The sequence below is a fragment of the Centruroides vittatus genome, unplaced genomic scaffold, assembly GCF_030686945.1.
Source record: "Centruroides vittatus isolate TY-2023 unplaced genomic scaffold, ASM3068694v2 contig_1157, whole genome shotgun sequence".
Lineage (NCBI taxonomy): Eukaryota > Metazoa > Arthropoda > Arachnida > Scorpiones > Buthidae > Centruroides > Centruroides vittatus.
Window position 1 is genome coordinate 91,922 of NW_027120743.1, and position 20,238 is coordinate 112,159.

Genomic DNA, 20,238 nt, shown 5'->3' on the forward strand with positions numbered 1-20,238 from the left:
CAAACATTAAGATTAGCTAATTTCGTACTTCTAACCCTTCTATTGTATTATATTGTAGAATTTGGTTTATATAACTTCAAAGGTTATCTTACATAGCTGATTTTACCCGTTTTCACTGGTGCAAGAATTAGGTCCCCTTCTTCCGAGGCTAATTAGAGAATTATTAGACGGGTCTAAAAGTATGGCCGATTTCCCTCAAAAATGCAAAAAAAAAGAATCTAAAATAGTACAGTAGAAGTTAGGGTAATCAATAAAAATGGAAATCGATCGTGTAAAAATGCAACTCAATTTTATTATCGAAAAAGTCTGTTATTTAATATTACTGTTCGAAATATTTATCGTTATTTGAAATTGTCCGAAACAAAAATTACGTTTAAAATACGTTTCACTATACTCTCGATTGCAAAAGTTTACACTCCGAGGACGAGATTATGCCAATGGCCATTTTAGTTTTCTTTGTTAATACGATTTCTTCCGCGTAGAAAAATAGTTTACTCGTTAAATGTTATTTTAATAAAATAATTTGTTTAGACGAGATATTTCTTAATCGATTGTTATTAAAACGAGCATATTTTAATAGACGAAACGGCAATAATAATATAATCTTAGTAACTTTAAATACGGCGCTAGTGGATGGGTAACAAATTAATCAACCTTCTTTCGAGGCGTTGTTCGGTTTGATCTCTGTCCTCTGCCTTCAAGATGGCGGTCGCTCAGACGAATAATTCTACCACTCCTCCTGTACAAAAAGCGCAGTATGGAAAAGTTATTTTATCTTTAGAAAATTGTATTTTACCACCCGAAAAGATATCTCCTACTCCATCGTTGATTGATGGTTTGGATCAAGAGACAGAAATGGATCTGCGGATTCTCGGTTGTGAATTGATTCAGACTTCCGGTATTTTATTGCGTTTACCTCAAGTGAGTACTTCGCTTTAAATTTCGAATTATAAAAGAGAAATTTGATTATTTGTTGTTAAAATTGTCGTATGACGTCGTATTTTGCCGTGTTTCTTAGATATAAACAGAGTTTATTATAGTTGCCATTCATCGGCTGTTGTGTCTTAGGCCTATTTAGGCTTATTTCAAAGTCGTTTCGGTTAATGAAATTTCGTGAAATCTTAACACAAAATTAATGTTTGTAAGAGAATTTTTGATCTTTTCTAAATTAATCGCGGCATAAAGCCTTGTTTATAAGAATATATATATTTATGTGTGTTATTGCATTGCCATCTATATAATTTGAAGTGTACTGTGCTCGAGGAGTTAACTGCATGAGAAATTAGCACGATAAAATCAGTAATTAATTGGTGAATTTATTGTAAGTTCACAAAAGAAATGAATAGTAAATAACATACGGATTCAAGATTCAACCTTGAAGAACAAAATTATCAATTGAGATAATATTGTTCTGTGGCATTCAACAGAAGAAAGAGAAGTTTCCTTAAATTTTCAAAAGCACATGGGGGGAATGCTTTGAGGCAGTGTTCTCGAATTTAAACATTGGATGTGTTCGGCAGACTCTACAGTTGTAACTGAGCAGATTGGTAGCTGTTACATAGCAACCTGGATCTGTTGAACGACAAGTGACGTTTTGTTGGAACAAAAAGCCTCGTTGATCAGTTTGGGATAGTGTAAATGAAAAACGCTACCAAATGTGATGTCAAAACACCAAACATGTTCCGAAAGAGCATTACTGTAGAGGGCATTTGGCAGAAAAATACTCAACTGTTCCGGAACTGTTGAGTCTGCTGAATGCAGCCATTTACTGATAGCTGATCTGAACATCCCCTTTCTTCCTCTTCGTCAGTTAGATCAAAATGCATTAAAAAAATTTACAGTTAAAGATTAAAAATTGAACTTAAGAGCATAATAGGAGAGGACGTGACTTCACGATGGGTCTTTGTAGTTCATCACTGGATAATTTGTTCGAGACTGCATATTGATCAATATTAAACAACTTACTACAACACCTTGTGAATGTGCAGCCCAATTTTATTACTTCCTAACGTTTTCGGTCATGTTAAACGACCTTTCTCAAGAAAAAGAAAACAAAATAAAGAACAATCTGTTAAAAGGACTATAAAAATCGAATGCTTAGTACAAAAACAAAAAACGAACAGGCTTTTTGAATTTTTGAAATATATTCTGTTGCAACTTATATACGTCATCTTTAACCTTGCAACCGGAATTATACAAAGCATAAACTTACAGAAAATTAAAATACTGAAAAAGTAATAATACGTGCAGAGTTATGACCCCTGATCATCTTTTTCACATCAATGCATTGTTTAATAATGCATATTATCTTTTTAATAATAAGGTTTATATTAGGCTAGAGGATCATGTTGCCGATACTTTTGTAGATTCTTGAAAATTTTCTTTTTCTTGAGAAAGGTCATTTAACATGACCAAAAACGTTTGGAAGTAATAAAATTGGACTGCACGTTCATCAGTGGATGTTTCGCTTTGACCAGACTGTTTGATGCTGGGGATAGCTTGACTACCTGTCAGTCTGACACAGTGGAACAATGCTATCTTCCTCGAAGAGTACCAAATCTTTATGGTGAATATTAGGCCTGACATTCATCCACTTCTTGGTATAATTGCACTTCTGAATGAGATAGGATCTTATCAGAGGTGTAGGCTATACTTGTAGGAGCAATAAAGTCAAAGGAACGGATAGTCTGTCTGACTCATTGTGAGATATTGCTCTTCTCCAAAATTGGTCTATGTTGAATTTTGGAGACCTTCAAAACTGGGATAAAATTTAAAAGTGAAAATTTTTGAAAATATTTTTCAAAACTAAGCTATAAATGGCTTGTTTTTGAACTTGCTAGAGACAGCTAAAAGCTTGGAAAACATGAGAATTACAATGTTTCAACAACTACTTGTAGAGTGTGATTGGGAGTCATTCTGTGCTCTCTACTAAGCCTGTTGTGTGTTCATATTCTAACAATAGTTAGCAGTAAAGAATAAAGATGCCTGATTATTACCACTGTCAACTGTTTAAGCAATGTTCATTGACACGGTGTTTGGCCATTCCTATCTTATCCAAATATATTTTGACAATGTATTGCACACTTCTATTAAACTACCTCTACCACTTACATCCTAACTGCTGATGTAAAAGAGCAAAGAAAATAGAATGTACACTTATACTCAATAGTGTCTACTTTTCATCTTCCACAACATCCTCTGATTATCTGGTGATATTTGGCTGCCAATAGTAAATGGAAACTTTCATGTGCAATTGTGATATAGGTCAATTGTCAGTCATTGAACAGAGACAATGCTTGTGCAGATTGGTGACTGGTTAACATCAAACAGTTGTACAGATAGGAAACACATAGTTTGTCACTCATGAGGTTCCATGCACCCATCTGCAAATCACAGTGTTGTTCACAATAATCAGTTCTATAGTAGCAAGAAGTTGAAACTGTACTTACCAGCTGAATATGTGAGTCATGAAGGTTGATCAAAACTTTAAAAAAAATGCTTCACTACTATTTATATGCCAATACATCATCATGTGTGTTTCCTGACAATAGGGATTTAACAGTACTTTGGGTGCCTCTTGTTAAGTGGCCCCAGTTATATTTTCATGTCTGGGTAAAAGCTTCATTGATGTGAAAAGGGAAAAAACAGATATTTCAGTGAAAGTAGAATAAGGATGTTGTGCCTCCAGTATGACAGAGATATGAGATGAGCATCATCTTGACACGTAAACCTTTACCACCAAGCTAGATGTTTTGCTGGTGGGAGATGAAAACCTCTGCATCTTCAAGGCCGAATAGCGGACACCTCTATTTAAGACATTTTTACAATCCCCACCAGACCCTTCAAATAGGACATCTATTATATTTACCTCTAAATAACGGATGCTGTTTCCATAACCAACCTTAAAGTTCCACTTTTAATATTCTGAAAGAATTAATTACATATGAAATATTTTAAAATGAAAACAAATAATCACTTCTAATGCTCTTTCAGATGACAAATTTTGACCATAGGCATCAAATAAAGACTGGCTTAAAATAGGAATAGAGGAGGGTGGCAGGTTATAAGAAGTCAAATGATATTCTTTATCTGTTAGATCACTATTTAACATTATACATATTTTGTGATGTTTGATGTACTTATATATATATATATATACCTCGGGTAAAACATTAGCTGGCTGAGTGCCATTGTGGAGATGTACTTAGGGTTTGGGCATAGTTGTTTCCAGCTGGTGCTGTGATTAACCATGTAAGGTTATATCTAAATTTAAATACATCTAGAAGCAAGGGCTTGCTTGGATTCCAGGTAATGCAACTGGCAAGTGTATGGCAAGTAGAGGTTGCATGTTCAAACTTTTCCCTGGGCCAGTTCTTTTCTTCCAGATGATTCTAAATTATTTACTAAATTGGATAGAAATTAACTTAGGTCAGTGTTTCTCAACCTCTAACGAATCGTCGCCCCCTTCAATAAAACCATTACGTAGTATCGCCCCTTCAATAAAATCGTTATGTAGTATCGCCCCCTTCACTTTGAAAAAAATTTTGTTGGGTTTATTAGTTTATTTGATAATTATATACTTTGTAAAAAATTAAACATTTATTTACTCAGAATACATATTAGATTTTAACCTAATTAACAAATTAAAAAACATAAGTGTTAACAAATTTAACAAATATAATAAAATCTAACACTTTTTATTTAATATAAAATGTTTATATTATTATTAGTGCAAACTTTGAGGCTGATGAAGATGAGCCAATTTGTTTATCTTTGGTTCAAAATTTGTCAAAAGTAATTGCAAATCACCTTTTTGTGTTAATTGTAACCGATTTCTTTGTTTGGACGGTACAAAAAGGGTTAATTATTGTACGATATAATGAATAAAATAGCTAATTATTCTTAATATAATGTTTTACTATATCGCCCCAGAAAATTGTTTTTCACCCAAAAATATAAATTGGGACTAATTGCCCCTAACTTGGAAAAATCGCCCCCATCGAGAAACACTGGTAGTCCCATGGCGACACTTCTCGTCACCATCTTGTTTGTGTATGTATGTTCACAAACAAGATGGCGACCATCAAATTTACAAATACAAGCTTAATTATAGTACAATTAATAAACTAAAATGTATTTAAAATATAAATGTTTAACTCACATTTTCCAGACTTCCATTTATCTTTTTTCTTTTTTTGGCCATAGAACATGATTCATCTATTCTTTTAGAACCTTCATCATTTTTCTTAATTGACTATTTATCTATATTTCTAGTTGATGTTTCCATTTTCTTATTTTTTGGCTTTTCATTCTTCTTTGTGTTTGATTCTGGGGCATTAGGCACACTTTCTGTCTCTCTAGACTAGGGTGTTAAGCTTGGACTCCACATTATCTGGAAACAAAAACTCAGAAACAGAACTGAAACATACAGTTTTCATTTCATTTAGCTGCACTTTCCGCTATTATGACTATCAAATTACATGTGACAAATTCACTATGCGTCACAAATCCTTGCATTTTATTGGTTGCAATATGACAGAAGTGCGGAATGAAAACGGAAAAGTTAAATAATTTTTAACTTTGATTTCAGTCTTGTTTCTGTCCAACTTAACATTTCAAAACTGAAAGTTTCATTGGCTTTCAGTTTTACAATTACGTCGTGGATTCTGGTAATGTGAAGACCAGGTTTTGCAACCTTCGGGATATATCCAACTCAAATGCTTAGCAAATAATTCAAAACGTTCCCATCTGAACACCTTATACATAAAAGAATATAAGTAGGAATTTGATAAATCCTTAGTAAAATGCATAGGCAAATTTTTTCTATTTTTCAGATAATGCCATAAATGTTCTATTTTCTGCGTATTCACACCAGTTACAGTCAACAAAATTATCTGCATGTTTCATGGATTTATGTGTAATAACAATACCTTCAAGATCATCAATGTGATTATACCTTTCCACTCGTCAGTGTATACCGTGCTTTCTGATTTTACATACTTTGAAATTACCCAGTTAAGAGTTTGTTCAGATCTGTTGTTCACTTTGCATACAAAACACGTGTTATCTTGATGACAAATATATCCAACAATCCAATGAGTTCCCTTTAAAATATGCCCTTTTTCATTTTTCTTTTGCATATTACAGTTTCATCTATTTCAACTATTTTTTCTGGACCACCAATTTTCAATTCTGACATATTACTTACATCAATCATCTTAACAAGATGTATATAATTAGCCCAATCCACAGCAGTGTGCCTACTAATGCCAGTAACCAAACTAGTAGTACTTAAAGAACACTCAATACATAACAGATGCCATGTAAAAGAAAAAATACACCCCCATGAAATTTTTCCAAATTTTTCTTTGAATGTCTCGTTGTATGGTGAACTATTCATTTTACATTGGTTACATCTAAATGTCGCTGAATTACGATCTTTTCTGTAAATTAATTTCCAACAAAACAAGCAATTAGGATGTTGTATAGATTACTCCCGGTGGAATTTCGGGACTTTGAGTATATATCTAAACTGAGGGGACTGAGATGAGTTCAATGGTATCCTATTTTTGGACCAGAGACGAAAAATAACAAAGTTATCATATTTACGATTTCTTGCCTTTCACAATGCATTCTATTCAATTTTAGAGATTTTTCACTAGGTGGTGCTTTCTGATTTTTTGTACATATTGGCCCTATTAAAAAAATATTTCATTATCTCACCATGTTTATTGATAATCAAACTTTAACAACTTACATCGTGATCAGGAGTTGCGTCGTAGCCATATATTCTAAAGACACATTGGCAAAGACTAAAGAAAACTGCCTACGTAAAAAGCCAAGAAAACAGATTGTACACTCACCTTCAACAGAGGTAGATGTTTATCCATGGGCACACCAATCATCTGCATTTGGAGTAAGTTCTTTTTGCACACCCTTGCACTCCTCAACCTCGGGGCCTAAGGCTCCTCAGCCACCAACACGCTCGGTATTGCTCGCGGTCGGGTAGTACTATGTGCTGCTTTCATGGCTTGTTCCAAAAAACTGACCTACTCTTTCAAGAGGCGACCATCCCTAGTTAGGCTAATAGAAAACATTTTATTTCAGCTCAATCAATATTCAAGGCTGCAAAGTCCACGTGCGGTTGGATTAAATACATTACCATGGAAAACTCTAAAATGGCATAGAATGCATTGTGAAAGGCAAGAAATCGTAAATATGATAACTTTGTTATTTTCCATCTCCAGTCCAAAAGTAGGGTACCGTTGAACTTGTCTCAGTCCCTTCAGTTCAGATAGATAATTAAAGTCCTAAAATTCCACCAAGAGTAATCTGTACAACAGCCAGCAATTATTACAAATAGCATCTATGGGTTTTAGACCAAGCTAATAGCAAACTTAGTATCTGAAGGTATTCTCTTATCTAAGTCTAATTCTACAAAGTTGTATTCCAAGTGAAAAAAATCTCTAGAATTGCACTTTTTCCAAATTCTTCAGAAAATTTCACAACCTTTGACACTACAGTATATTGTTATATGAAGACTAACAAAATTACTATTTGAAAAAAAATCAAATTCTACAAAAAAATTCAAACTTTCAAATTTAATTAACACTATTATAATAACACAACCTATTACTTTTGAAGCATTTAATCTGGAACTCAAAAATTTACATACTATTATATTATTATCATCAGTGCCACTTAGATCATAATTCAACTTACGTCTGTTGTCGAGATTTCAGAAGTGCCACCATTGGGACTATTTAGGTAAACTTATACCCTAAATTATTAAAATTATAATTATTAATTTAGATAAGAGATGATGCCTAACATCTACCTCTAGCAGCAAATTACTTAGTATTAATCATTAAAATAGCAGATTCATAGCCTGATTAAGGCAATTTGGTTATGTGTCTGTAGACCTATAAATTCCTACTGTTGTCCATCCATCCGTCTTTCCTTAATTTCAAGAATGGAGTTAGATGAAAGATGAGACCCAGTATGTAAATCTTAGGGGAAGGAGGCCCCTATTAATTATATGAGAACTTCTGATTTAAACCAGAAGTCATATAATTTCAATTCAAAAAATTTTCCCTGAAAAAGGGTGTTAGATTGATGACCAATATGACTCTATTGTTAATTGAAATATATTTTTTTTTGAGTGGAGAACTGAATTGAATGCCTTTTGAAAAATGTGTTGTGGGTGCGAGGCTATGAGCTTTCAGACAGTGTTACCAGTTTGTCTTCTCATCATCTTTTGTCGTAATTTTCCGTAGCAATAGACAAAATTAAACATTGGAATATAATAAAATATAAATAACAACAAATGCTAAATACTAATAATAAAAGATATGTCACACAATTATCTATTGATGTTAGAGAAAAATATGTTTATGGGAATCCTTTTCAATACATCAATGGTGCCATGCAACTTCCCACACTTGATATTCCAGAGTTTTAGGTAGTGTTATTTAATCTTCTAAACTCATGTTGCATAGTTTGAAATAAATCATTCAAATATCAATGGTGCTCTGGTGTGTTTTTTTTGTTTAATTATTGTTTGTTAGCAATTATTTACTTGTATATTAATTCTGTTATTTTTATTAGTGTTAGTTATTGTGTGTCATACTTATTTTTATAATATTTTATAATTTTGTATACAGTCAATTCTGCTTAATTGGGACATGTTGGAAGTAATCCATCTTGGCCAAATTAAACAAACTAATAATAAATTCTAAAATAAAATATGTAATATGTAGGTAAATAAATAAGTTGGTAAGAAGTTAATAATTAGGTACCTATTTTAATGCTTTATTAAATCAAAATACAGAAAATATTTGTACTATAAATTTGCCAGACTCAGGACAATAGATAACGGATTCATATTACACTAGTGTTGCCAAATATTAATAGTGATGTACACAAGTGTTGACCGTTCAATCAGGAATGGATCAAATGAACTTTCCTTTCTCCCTTTTTAGTTAGAATGTGTCTGGGTTCATCTGAATGTCACCTTATGGCCTTTCTTTGAGCACAGTTTTCTTTACTTGAAGGTGGGCTATTTTGGTGGAAGCGATTGTAGAATCCACCAGCTCCAGATGCTGGTTTCAATGATCAGATGGCTGCTATCTGAGTCTAGATGTAATCATGCACACAACACCTTCCAAGGAAACCCTAGCTGTCTTCCAACTTGGTCAAGAACCCTTAAAAAAATGTGTGGGAGTCTTTGTCCCTTCGTTTTTAGGGGGATTGTTTGATCAAATCCAGAGGTGGGTCATTAGCTCGCATTAGGTCCTCCTCAGATGGGATCTCAGTGTGATATGTCCCCTCTCCAAAAAAACCGAACCATTTGAGTGAAAGACAAAATTGCTTTGTCTCTGCCAACCATTAGGTCTACATGACATTAGTGTTAGTGTACATAGTGTTGATATATTTTAGGAAGATCTCAAAAAAATATCACAAATTGCTAAATTTTTTTTCTGCTACTGTCCAAATTAAGCATTTAAATTATGTATTAGTTTATTAGTTTGGTTTCTGTTCTTTGAGATTTGTCCCAGAAAAGTGGCTGCTCTAATTAACTGATGGCCTAATCAAACAGAATTGACTCTATCCAATTTATGTTCCATGTTTGTGTATGAGAAACAATTTGAAAGATTCTTTCTCTAGATTTCCAGCATTCTGTTTACTATTTTGCCTGAAGAGGACAGTTATATACTGTCTAAAGTACTCGTGAATTAAACATATTTTTCTATAACACTGATAAACAGTTGTGAGACTTATCTTTTATTATTGGAATACAGATTGGACAGAAAAATGGATTATTGATAGTGGGTAGTTTTTATCAAAGGATTACTAACATTAAAGTCAACTGATGTTGAAGGTGAGAAGATGTTTCAATATGGTCTGATTCTAAAGAGTAATAACTTGTTATAAATTCCTATCTGCATAATGTTCTGGATTTTCAGCATTTACTTTGAGTTGATTTTGAATATAATCGTATTCTTCCAAAATTTTAGTAATGAGTCAAGTCTTACTCTAATCTCTCATATGTTATCCCTTTCTGGATCATTAGGAATTTTTGAATATTAGAAGGCTTTCTCTTTGACATCTCCTCTCCCAGATATATTTAACTTAGGATACAGCTGACAATGGTTGTATTGTAAGTTAAATATACCTGGAAGAGGAGATTGGACTGGAGGTCCAGGTAGCGTAATTGGCAACACATCCACACAACAAGCGAGAGTTGAAGGTTTGAGTCCCGCTCCGGTCCGATTCTTTTCTTCCAGTTTATTCTAAAGTTATTTAATTAAATTATAATTATTAAATTTAATACGAGATGGTGCCTAACTTCTCCCTCTAGAGACAATTACCGTATTTTACGGACTATAGGACACTTTTTTTCTTCGAAAAATTGCCTCCAAAATTCAGGTGCGCTTTGCACCTGAATTTTGGAGGCAATTTTTACCCTTTTATAGTCCGTAAAATACGGTAATCAGTAATTCAAAATTATTATTGCTGAAATATAGCCCGATATTATATTGCAGTTGGTGTAACTTTACAGTAATGAATCTGGTTTTGTAGGATGTTTACATTTGTCTTTTGAGTTCTTTGTGTCTGCCAAGTATACTGGAGCAGTATATGTATGCTCTTATAAGTGCTTGAAAAATGGACATTTTGTAGTTGTATGTGCTGTTCGAACCAGCTAGTGTGTATAGTGCTTAGTATGTGTGTTTTATGTAGACTGTAGTAATAATGTTACCTCTTTTGAACTCAATGTCTATATCCAATAAATCCTTGTGGAGCTATTGTTCTAGTTTTAGGTTCAGTCCATCTTTGTTGTGACTGTTAACCTTATCTACAAACTGATGAATTATCTTGCTGTTTTTCCAGATTATGCAAGCATTGACTACATATCTTTTGTAAAATATGATATCTGTTATTAACTCATTAAGAATTGTCTTTCTAATTTGTGTAAAACAAGTTCACACAACAATCCAGTCATTGGAACATGGGGACACGTTTCAACTGTATGCTTGGTTGTTGAAGCTGAAGAACGATTCATAGCACACTAAATTGGTTAATTCTGCCATATCATTGACATAACTATATACAAAATCAAATGAAATGTCTATAAGCTAAAGATGTTCAGTTTTGTATAGGTTTTGAGTTATTCCATGATAAATCACTACAGTATTAAAGTGAAGCTATTCAACTTAAGAAAATAAAATAGTGTCATCACTTAGTAACTGTTCGAAATAATTACAGTGGGGCGGCAACAAACAGCCCTGGTCTGGACTGAAGTGATTATTATTTGTTTTCAAAGTTGAAATCAGATTTGAGATTATTTGTGGGAAAAAACTTCATGACTGAAGTGCAGTCTGCAGTAATGGCACATTTTGAACATTGGACTTTTTTGTTAAGAATTTGGACTATATTTAGAAAGACATAGAACTGTTAATAAAGTGCTGTAAGAAATTTGTTGACTTAAGAAATGAGATACATCAAAAATATATTTTAAAAAAATTTATTTTCCTCTAGTAAATTAGAATCAGGCTGAAAACTTTTGGATTGTATTATGTACAGTATGTTGATTAAAAGAACTTTATTTTAATTTTTAATTTCATCTTTAATTTCTTTAACAATTCTGACATATTCATAAGTAATCATCCAGCCATCAATCAAATCAATTGGGCAGAAATTATGCTACAAATATTAATTAGAAAATACATGCTTAGAACAGCCTAGAGGTAGACATTAGGTGCCATCTCTTAATAAAAGTAGTAACTATAATTTAATTTTAAATTATAGTTACAGGAGCAGGAGTCAAACCTGCAACCTCTGCTTACTGTGCAATGAATGGGTTGGATGATTATATCTAAAAGTTTAAATGTGTCTGGAAGAGTGAAATTGCTTGGAGATCTGGGTGATGCAACTGGCAAGCACATTGCATGGCAAGTGGAGGTGTGTGTTCAACTTCCTGTTTGGGCCAATTCTTTTCTTCTAGACTATTCTAAATTTAAATTATGTTGGATGTTGGTTCTAAATTACAGTAGAGCGTCGGAAAGTGGAACGATTTTCAGTCGGACTGTGTCGTGCTGAATCGAATGTTTTTGATACTAAATTTACTTCTAAAGTATAATTTTCATGTTTTTTATATTCTTTAATATATTTATTTTGTTTGTACAAAATGCAGAAATAATTTTTAACGATACGATAGCCTCGATGATTATTATAAAAATTTTCGTTAGGCTTAAAATCGACGAAAATTCAACACAAAGCGACACGCAACGGAGAAAAATTCAACAGGAAGCGATACGCAATGGAGAAAAATTTGAACATCGGACAGGTTAATGTATTTTTTCGTACAAAGTCGGAAACTGGAACAAATCATTAACTGGAAGGACCCCAGTCCCCAATTGGTTCCACTTATCGACGCTCTACTGTAATTATGTTGGATCGGCACAGACCTGAATTACAACTTTTAATTCAGGAACATGGTGTGGTTGGCCATGCAGCCCATCTGATATCTGGAGAATGCGGGAAATATTCCTAGCTTTTGACAACCTTACCAGGAAAATTAACCAAGTCACGCATAACATCACCTTCCAATAGGTGTGCCCCATGTGCTTTGGCTTATTTCTTTCTTGTAACAGCTAGCCGTGACAGAACACTGTGTACGTTTGTCAAACTGACTGATCTTTACAGATTTGTTATGTTTTCACGATTTTCCATTGTGCGCCATATGTCACGCAAGGACCTTGTTACATTTCCACTCTTAATCTTATTGTTCCTTACTGTATGTTAAAATTTCTCTGTAAAACTACTTTTTCTGTTGTTATTCCCGGTAATGCCCACAGTGGAACCGGGGTATGTACTTTATTGATACCAAATAAATTTATATTGAATGAATGAATGAATATATATATATATTCATAGGTGTTTTTACTTATGAAACTTTGTTTTGTCATTTCTGTATTGTGATAAATGAGCATGGAAGAGTGGGTAAAATAGTGCAAATGAATGTTGTTTGTGCATTTTTACTATTTTGCCTACTCCTCTTCTTGCTTCATTAGTGTATCACATAATAAATTAACTTAGCTTTATCTGTGCTAATGATTAATGCTTATACTATACAAAATATAATTTTATTTTTCCAATTGTACTTCCTCTTATATCATTTTATTGTTTGAAGAACATTGCTTTGAATGATTATTAATAAGATTTCATATTTACACTGATCTCCATTAAATTGAAAATTTGTGGAATTAATAGAATAATTATCCAACATTTCTATTAATCTAACCAGCAATTTGTCTTATTAGGATGGATGAGTAGTAACTCTTTTACATATAAATGTGTGTCTAATTACATAAGGATATTTAATAATGAATAGGTTTATTAATGAATAATGTATATTTGCTAATATTTATTTCATTTTTAAATTATATAAATTAAAGATAATTTTATAAAAATATGCTACTATATCAAGCTCTGTTTTTAAGAAACTATGATTTATTTTTTATAGGTTGCAATGGCCACAGGACAAGTACTATTTCAAAGATTTTATTATTCCAAATCATTTGTTCGACATAGTATGGAGGTAAGAAAACTAATTTTTTTATATATTCTATAAATCTAATTGATAATTTATAAAAATTTTGAGTTTACAACAGGATTTAGTTCTTTATGACATTATGAAATGATATGGCAACATCAAGATCATGAAATCATAGAATTCTTATTAACCAATATTTTAAATTTGCCTATTTTTGTTATTAATCAGTAAAATAATTATCATTCTAAAGCATTATAACTGTAATGTCATATTTATATTTTTCAAAATAGATAGCTTTGACTGTTTCCATCTGGAGCTTGATGAATGACATTAGGAAGATAATCACAAAGTTTCAATGGATTTTCAGTACTTGTAAAATTGTTTTTATTCAAAATTAATGTTTTTGATATAGTGGAAAAATCCATTTAGGAAGCTTGTATAATTTAATATTAGTCTAATATTAAACTTCTTATTGATCTTTGGTTTGGGAATAAACTTTGGTCCTCATAAAATTTACTGCAAATTTGGGGAATTAAGAGTCTGGTGTAATTATGGAATGGTACTAGTTGCAAAATAGATGTTTTTGTCTTGCACATGGCTCTCAATTCTTCCAGATGTGCAGCAGGTTTTATGATGAGGACTGAAGTTTTTATTTCCAAGCTGAAGATTAATGTGGAAGATCTAATACCATCAGTCTTAGATACAATTAAATGATTAGTCTAACATTCAGAAAAGATCTCTGCCATTTTAATATGAACACAAATTTTTAAGAATTGAAAAGTTTAAATAGAAAGTATTTTTAGTTGTTAGTTTGGGAAAATTTTATTTACAGCTGATTTGAAGATTAGAAAATTGTCCAAAAATGTTGGTTTCCATTTGGTGATTCTCTAGAATAATATGTAAAAAATATCAAAATGCATTTTACATGATTTTATCTGCAGATTGTGGCCATGGCATGCATCACTTTGGCATCTAAAATTGAAGAAGCTCCTCGTAGAATAAGAGATGTTATTAATGTATTTCATCACATTAAACAAGTGAGAACTGGAAAGTAAGTATTTTTATATAATGTTTTCTTTTTCATGTTTGCTTATTTGTAGAGATATTATTGTTTATCAGTGAACAATAAAATTGGAATAGTATAAAATTTATGATAATTTAGAAATATAATTACATATACATGCATATAAATATACTTAAGACTATCAGGTTTAAAATTTATGAAAAAATGAAAACAAAATTGATTTGTTCAATTGAAATGAAAAGACATGTTTAAATTTCTAATCAAGTAAATACAACATTTATAAAAGTGTGAAGTGATGAAATAATCATATTTATAATAATATTTTTTTACTTAATCTTCAGTATACAGCATTTATTGTGCTTGAAGTTGAGTTACATAAATTTTATGAAGTTCAAAAATTTGTTTTCTTGGCTAGAATTATTGCTCATTTCCACTTCTGTAGTTATTCTGTAGTGCAGTATTAATGAGATCACATTTTTTAATGTTAACTTTATTAGTAAAAAGTATAAGTAAGTTTATTAGTAAAAAGTATTAAATATTAGAATAATGATTATATGCACATTTTAAATTGGTTTATTTTCTAATAAATTTAATATATTTATAAATGAAAAATTAATTAGGGTTTATTTTGCATTCTTAAACAGGCTTGATTTTGAATTTTTTACTTTTATTTTAAATATAATCATTGTTTAGATATGACTCCAGTAAAATTTCTTGATTAAAATGTTAATATGACTCCAGTAAAATCAATTTTATTTATGTAATTAAATTTTGAATGTTAATATTATCAAGATCACATAATTTTGTTGTTTTATTATAAAATTCAAAGTGCTTTGTAACTTTACATTCTATGAATTTTAAATACAATATTGTTAGCTAATATATATAAAACACATGGAAATCTATAAAAGTGGAAGTGAGCCTTAAGTGGATTTTGACTATCTTAACTTACACCAGTTGAATTCCATTAAATATTAAAGCTGCAAATTTGATATTTTTAATCCAGTAATTATTTAAATAGAATAATATGAATTTTTCAACTATTTACATAATAATAATATGAAAGAATAGATAAAATTTATAAATAGATATCCACTATAACATTTCAAAGTACTTTTATTATGTGCAATCCATTTTAGAATAAATGTAACAACACATATTAATAAACAAATACATTGAAATCAGTCCTTTTTCCAAAACAATTTAAAGTGTGTGTCAATCTAATATTTAACCTTCAGGCACAATTTTTTCTCCCACAATAGTAACAGGGAATGAGATGTTAAGCTCTTCACCCATATTTTAAATAAGTCTGCTCTTGGTGTAGAAATGGCAGTGAATTTGTTATTCAGAATTATAGGTATTCTAAATATTTTTTTTATCAGTATTGAAATATGCTTTCTAACTATTATACATAATTTTAGATTAATTTAAAAATATAATATCATCAAAAATTACTAGATTAAATTTTAAGAAAACATAATTTGCTTTACATTATTTTAAAAATATAAAGAAAGATTTATAATTAACTGTTTTTTGTTTTTGATAGTTAATAATTTAAAGTCTATTTAGACAGTATGCTTAGCAAATTTGAGATAGCTTAAACACTATTGTTTATTATGACCTTTCTTAAGTTGTTATTGAGTTGTGGTAAACTGAATTTGATGAAATTTTATTTATATATTTTGGAAAAATTTCTTAAAATTTGAAATACGAATATTCAGGTTGTATCTCATGATTGATATTTGTTTATTCTAGAGAGTTTCAAAATCTACTAGTCACTTTTCTAAATTATTTCCTATTATGTTTTGTTGAGTTAGAAATAACAATGTCATCATATTTTATTATGTAATGAAATTTGAACTCTCTTTTACATTGGATTTTTAGAATATTACAAGAGGGCATTTATATTTTTATAGGAGAATTTTGTTAATATTTAAAATTGGTAATAAATTTTTAAAATATACCATGTTTATTTAATGGCAGATGAATAATTGTATTGGCAATTCAAATTAATTAATTTGGTTAATCTGATAAATTGCAAATATTAACTTTGGTAAATCATAAATGTTAAAATTTTTAAATGAGATTTTATGCAAATGTAAAATTAATTTTCAAACAGATTTTATAGTTGGTAATATAATTTTAATTTGGATATATTGCTTATAAAAACATTTATTATTTTGATTAAAATTCTTTATATCATTTATTGACCTTTTGGTTTATTTTGATTTTATTGCTGTAGTTTCATTTTAGCTTTTTTCATTTTCTATGAAGATATTCACATAATGCTTTTGGGATTTAGTATGAATAGCTAGTTTCAAAATTAAATTTTACAATTTGATTTACAATATTAAGAATTTTCTAATTAAAAAAATTAACCATCTCACTTTGTTTGCATACTGTCTAATATGGGGAATTTTAAAAATTTGTTTATATTTTGTAAGAAGGCAAAATATTGCATATATATTTTAATAATAATAATCTGAAAAATTGATTTAGTATTAATGGTTATTTAATTTCTATATATTGTAATTATAAAGCATACATAAATAATAATTATTATATTAAAATTTTTTTGTGCCATGGGTTATTAGTATGTAAAATTTTAAATAAATATATATGTTGTGGAATAGTGGTGACGGTTCTTTTCTCTCCGTGTGACTTTAGCCTGCCCCTCCTCCAAACTGAGCAGCAATGGACCCAGACAGCTTGCAGCTGACGGGCTTGACTCTGGGGCTGGCTTATTCATCACCACATTCTTTAGTCCACTGACAGCTATGGTTTGTATGGTGATCTCAACATAACTTGGTTATTTTCTAACAGTTTTTTGTAAATTAATACAAAAATTTTATTATTATAATTATTATTATTTGAAATAGAATACTGCAATCACACATTTGTTTAAACTTAATAATTATCATAATTTAAGAAATTTTATCATAATGATTTTCTTATTAAATACATTTTTGAAGTTCTGTGAGAATCAGTTTGTTAAATGAAAAAATTATGAAAAATTAATTTAAGATATAAATCCTTTTATTTATGTCATATGAATTTTTGTTACTGTAAACTAATAATAATCCTGTACTATATTCAAAATTAATAAAAAAGGAAATTTATCTAGTTTAATTAATTTTGCTTATTAAGTCTCGGAAACATATTTGTAGTGAGTGCATGCATCTTTTTAGTGTGAAAAATTGGATAGTTAAATAAAATACATTTAAACTAGTATGCATGTGGCACAGTTACACTGCTAATGTATACATGATATATAGTTTGTATTAAATTTCTTTTATGTTGCAATATGAATTGTATTTGTTTTTGTTATAGTTATATATTTTTAAGGATACACATATCCTTTGAATAAAACAGTTACATTCCAAAACAGTGCTATGTTATGCAGATTTGTGATATATGAAACAAAGGACTAGTGCAAAACATTGGGTTGGATTCCAAAATGTAACAAAAGTATACTATTCTTTTTCATTACTAAGAGAAATATGTTTATTAAAGCAATCTTGGATATATTGCTTATAAAAACATTTATTATTTTGATTAAAATTCTTTGTATCATTTATTGACCTTTTGATTTTATTATTATAGTTTCATTTTAGCTTTTAAATTTTTCATTTTCTATGAAGATATTCACATAATGCTTTTGGGATTTAGTATGAATAGCTAGTTTCAAAATTAAATTTTACAATTTGATTTACAATATTTTAAAATAAAGTAACTGAAAACATTACTGATGTTATCATCAATAACATTCATATAAAATTATATTATTATTAATTTAAAATTTTAATAGTTTATAAGTGAATATGGGAATTGAGAAAATAAATAAATCAAGAATATTAGGTTTTATTGAATCTGAATAGGAAATCCATATATTTCCAATCAATAATTAACTAACAATCACAATTAAAAGTGCAGTATTACACATTAATATTAATTTCAGTTAAACAAGGACATTTTTTTTTTTACAAAGTATCATTCATCATCTGAGCTTTTTTGTTGATCTTGATCAGAAATATCAACAACAACATAATTTTTTTATTTTTATCATAATTTTTTATGAATAACAAAATAAGAATAAAAATATGTTATAAATTGAAAATTTGTTTCATTTTTGTGAATGATTACTTACCTATGGTTAAAAAAGTTTAATAACACCTAAAAATGTTTAAATAAACTACTAAATACAAAAATTAATCTATAAAAAGAAAACATGACAGTCTTAAGGGCTAAAGTCTGAAAGCAATGATGATGACACCCATGATGGGAAAGCTAGGTCAAGGAAGAAAAAAATTGTACTATCCGTTTTCATTACAGTAAATCCGATGAAAGGCACAAAACAAATTGAAAATTTCAATATTCTAAAATCTGTGGGCAAATTTGAGACAACATGCATGCTTGCTTGAATAAAAAGAATATTGAATAATGGAGTTTACACTTAAAAATTGTAAAATTTTGTATGGAGGAATTCTCAAACCATGTTAAAGCAAAACTCAAAACAGTGTTGTATGGGGGATTTCTTTAATTTTCCAACTGTGTTAGAGCAAAACAGTGTTGTAGAACTGCTGTGATGTATGAGGGATACCTGTATGTAGAAATTAATGTGTATTAATAAAACCAAATTATTTTAAATTAATAGCATTTGATTGGCTGTGCATAAGATGAATGTTGGAAAAAATTTATGATATAAAAATAATTAAAATTAATTAAAAATAATTACTTCAAAAAAATAAATTTTAAAAGGTAAAGTAGAACTTCACTGCAATGCTTGTTATTATTGCCTGGAATAGGAATCATTTTCATCTCTTGAAACTATGAACATGAAACTAATTAGGAAAGTATTTAATAAATATGTAACTATTATCAAAATATATACAGATTACAGTAAAGTTTTAATCAAAATGTGCTATAAGTTTTTGACGTTGATTAAATTATCAATCATATTTGTTCATTAATGATTGAATATTGTGAAAACATTTGTACACAGTAAATTTTACGTTGTTAGTAACTGAAAACATTACTGATGTTATCATCAATAACATTCATATAAAATTATATTATTATTAATTTAAAATTTTAATAGTTTATAAGTGAATATGGGAATTGAGAAAATAAATAAATCAAGAATATTAGGTTTTATTGAATCTGAATAGGAAATCCAATGACAGGTTACATGAAGTTACAGGCAATTATAAATTTATATGGAATGCTAAATTTTGTAAATAAATTACATTTATATGTATACGTAATTTATTTTATTATATGTATTGTTTTTGATCTATTTACTTAACTATATCAAATATAACGTCTACAACTATATGATTAATTTTTCTATTTAAAACAGAAGAAATAATGCTGCTTGTTTGTGTTAGTAAGATGAATGCATATTCATATATAAAAATGACACATAATTTAATACACTATAAATTATTAATATAATAATTTGTGTCTTAATGCAGTCGATTATATATATATATATATATATATATTCATAATAATTGTCAGTTTACAAATTAAATTTTATTTAATTGTTAATACAGTATTAAACTCGTTCTATTTAAGAATTTTGTTTTATTTAAGTGATTTCAATAATTTTATTCTCGTAGTCGCTTTACTTTTACAGCTATAATAGCTATAATAGCTG

General features: G+C 29.5%; 1 protein-coding gene across 1 annotated transcript in view; it reads left to right on the forward strand.

Moving 5' to 3' along the window:
- Window positions 1-518: 518 nt before the first annotated feature.
- The window catches only part of LOC136979593 (cyclin-L1), a 104,742-nt gene continuing 85,022 nt past the window's right edge, over window positions 519-20,238 (forward strand). Inside the window, exons 1-3 of the mRNA XM_067275615.1 lie at window positions 519-921; window positions 13,526-13,600; window positions 14,497-14,606. Coding sequence (XP_067131716.1) covers window positions 703-921; window positions 13,526-13,600; window positions 14,497-14,606 — 404 coding nt within the window. The 5' untranslated portion in view covers window positions 519-702. The remainder of the gene's footprint in view (window positions 922-13,525; window positions 13,601-14,496; window positions 14,607-20,238) is intronic.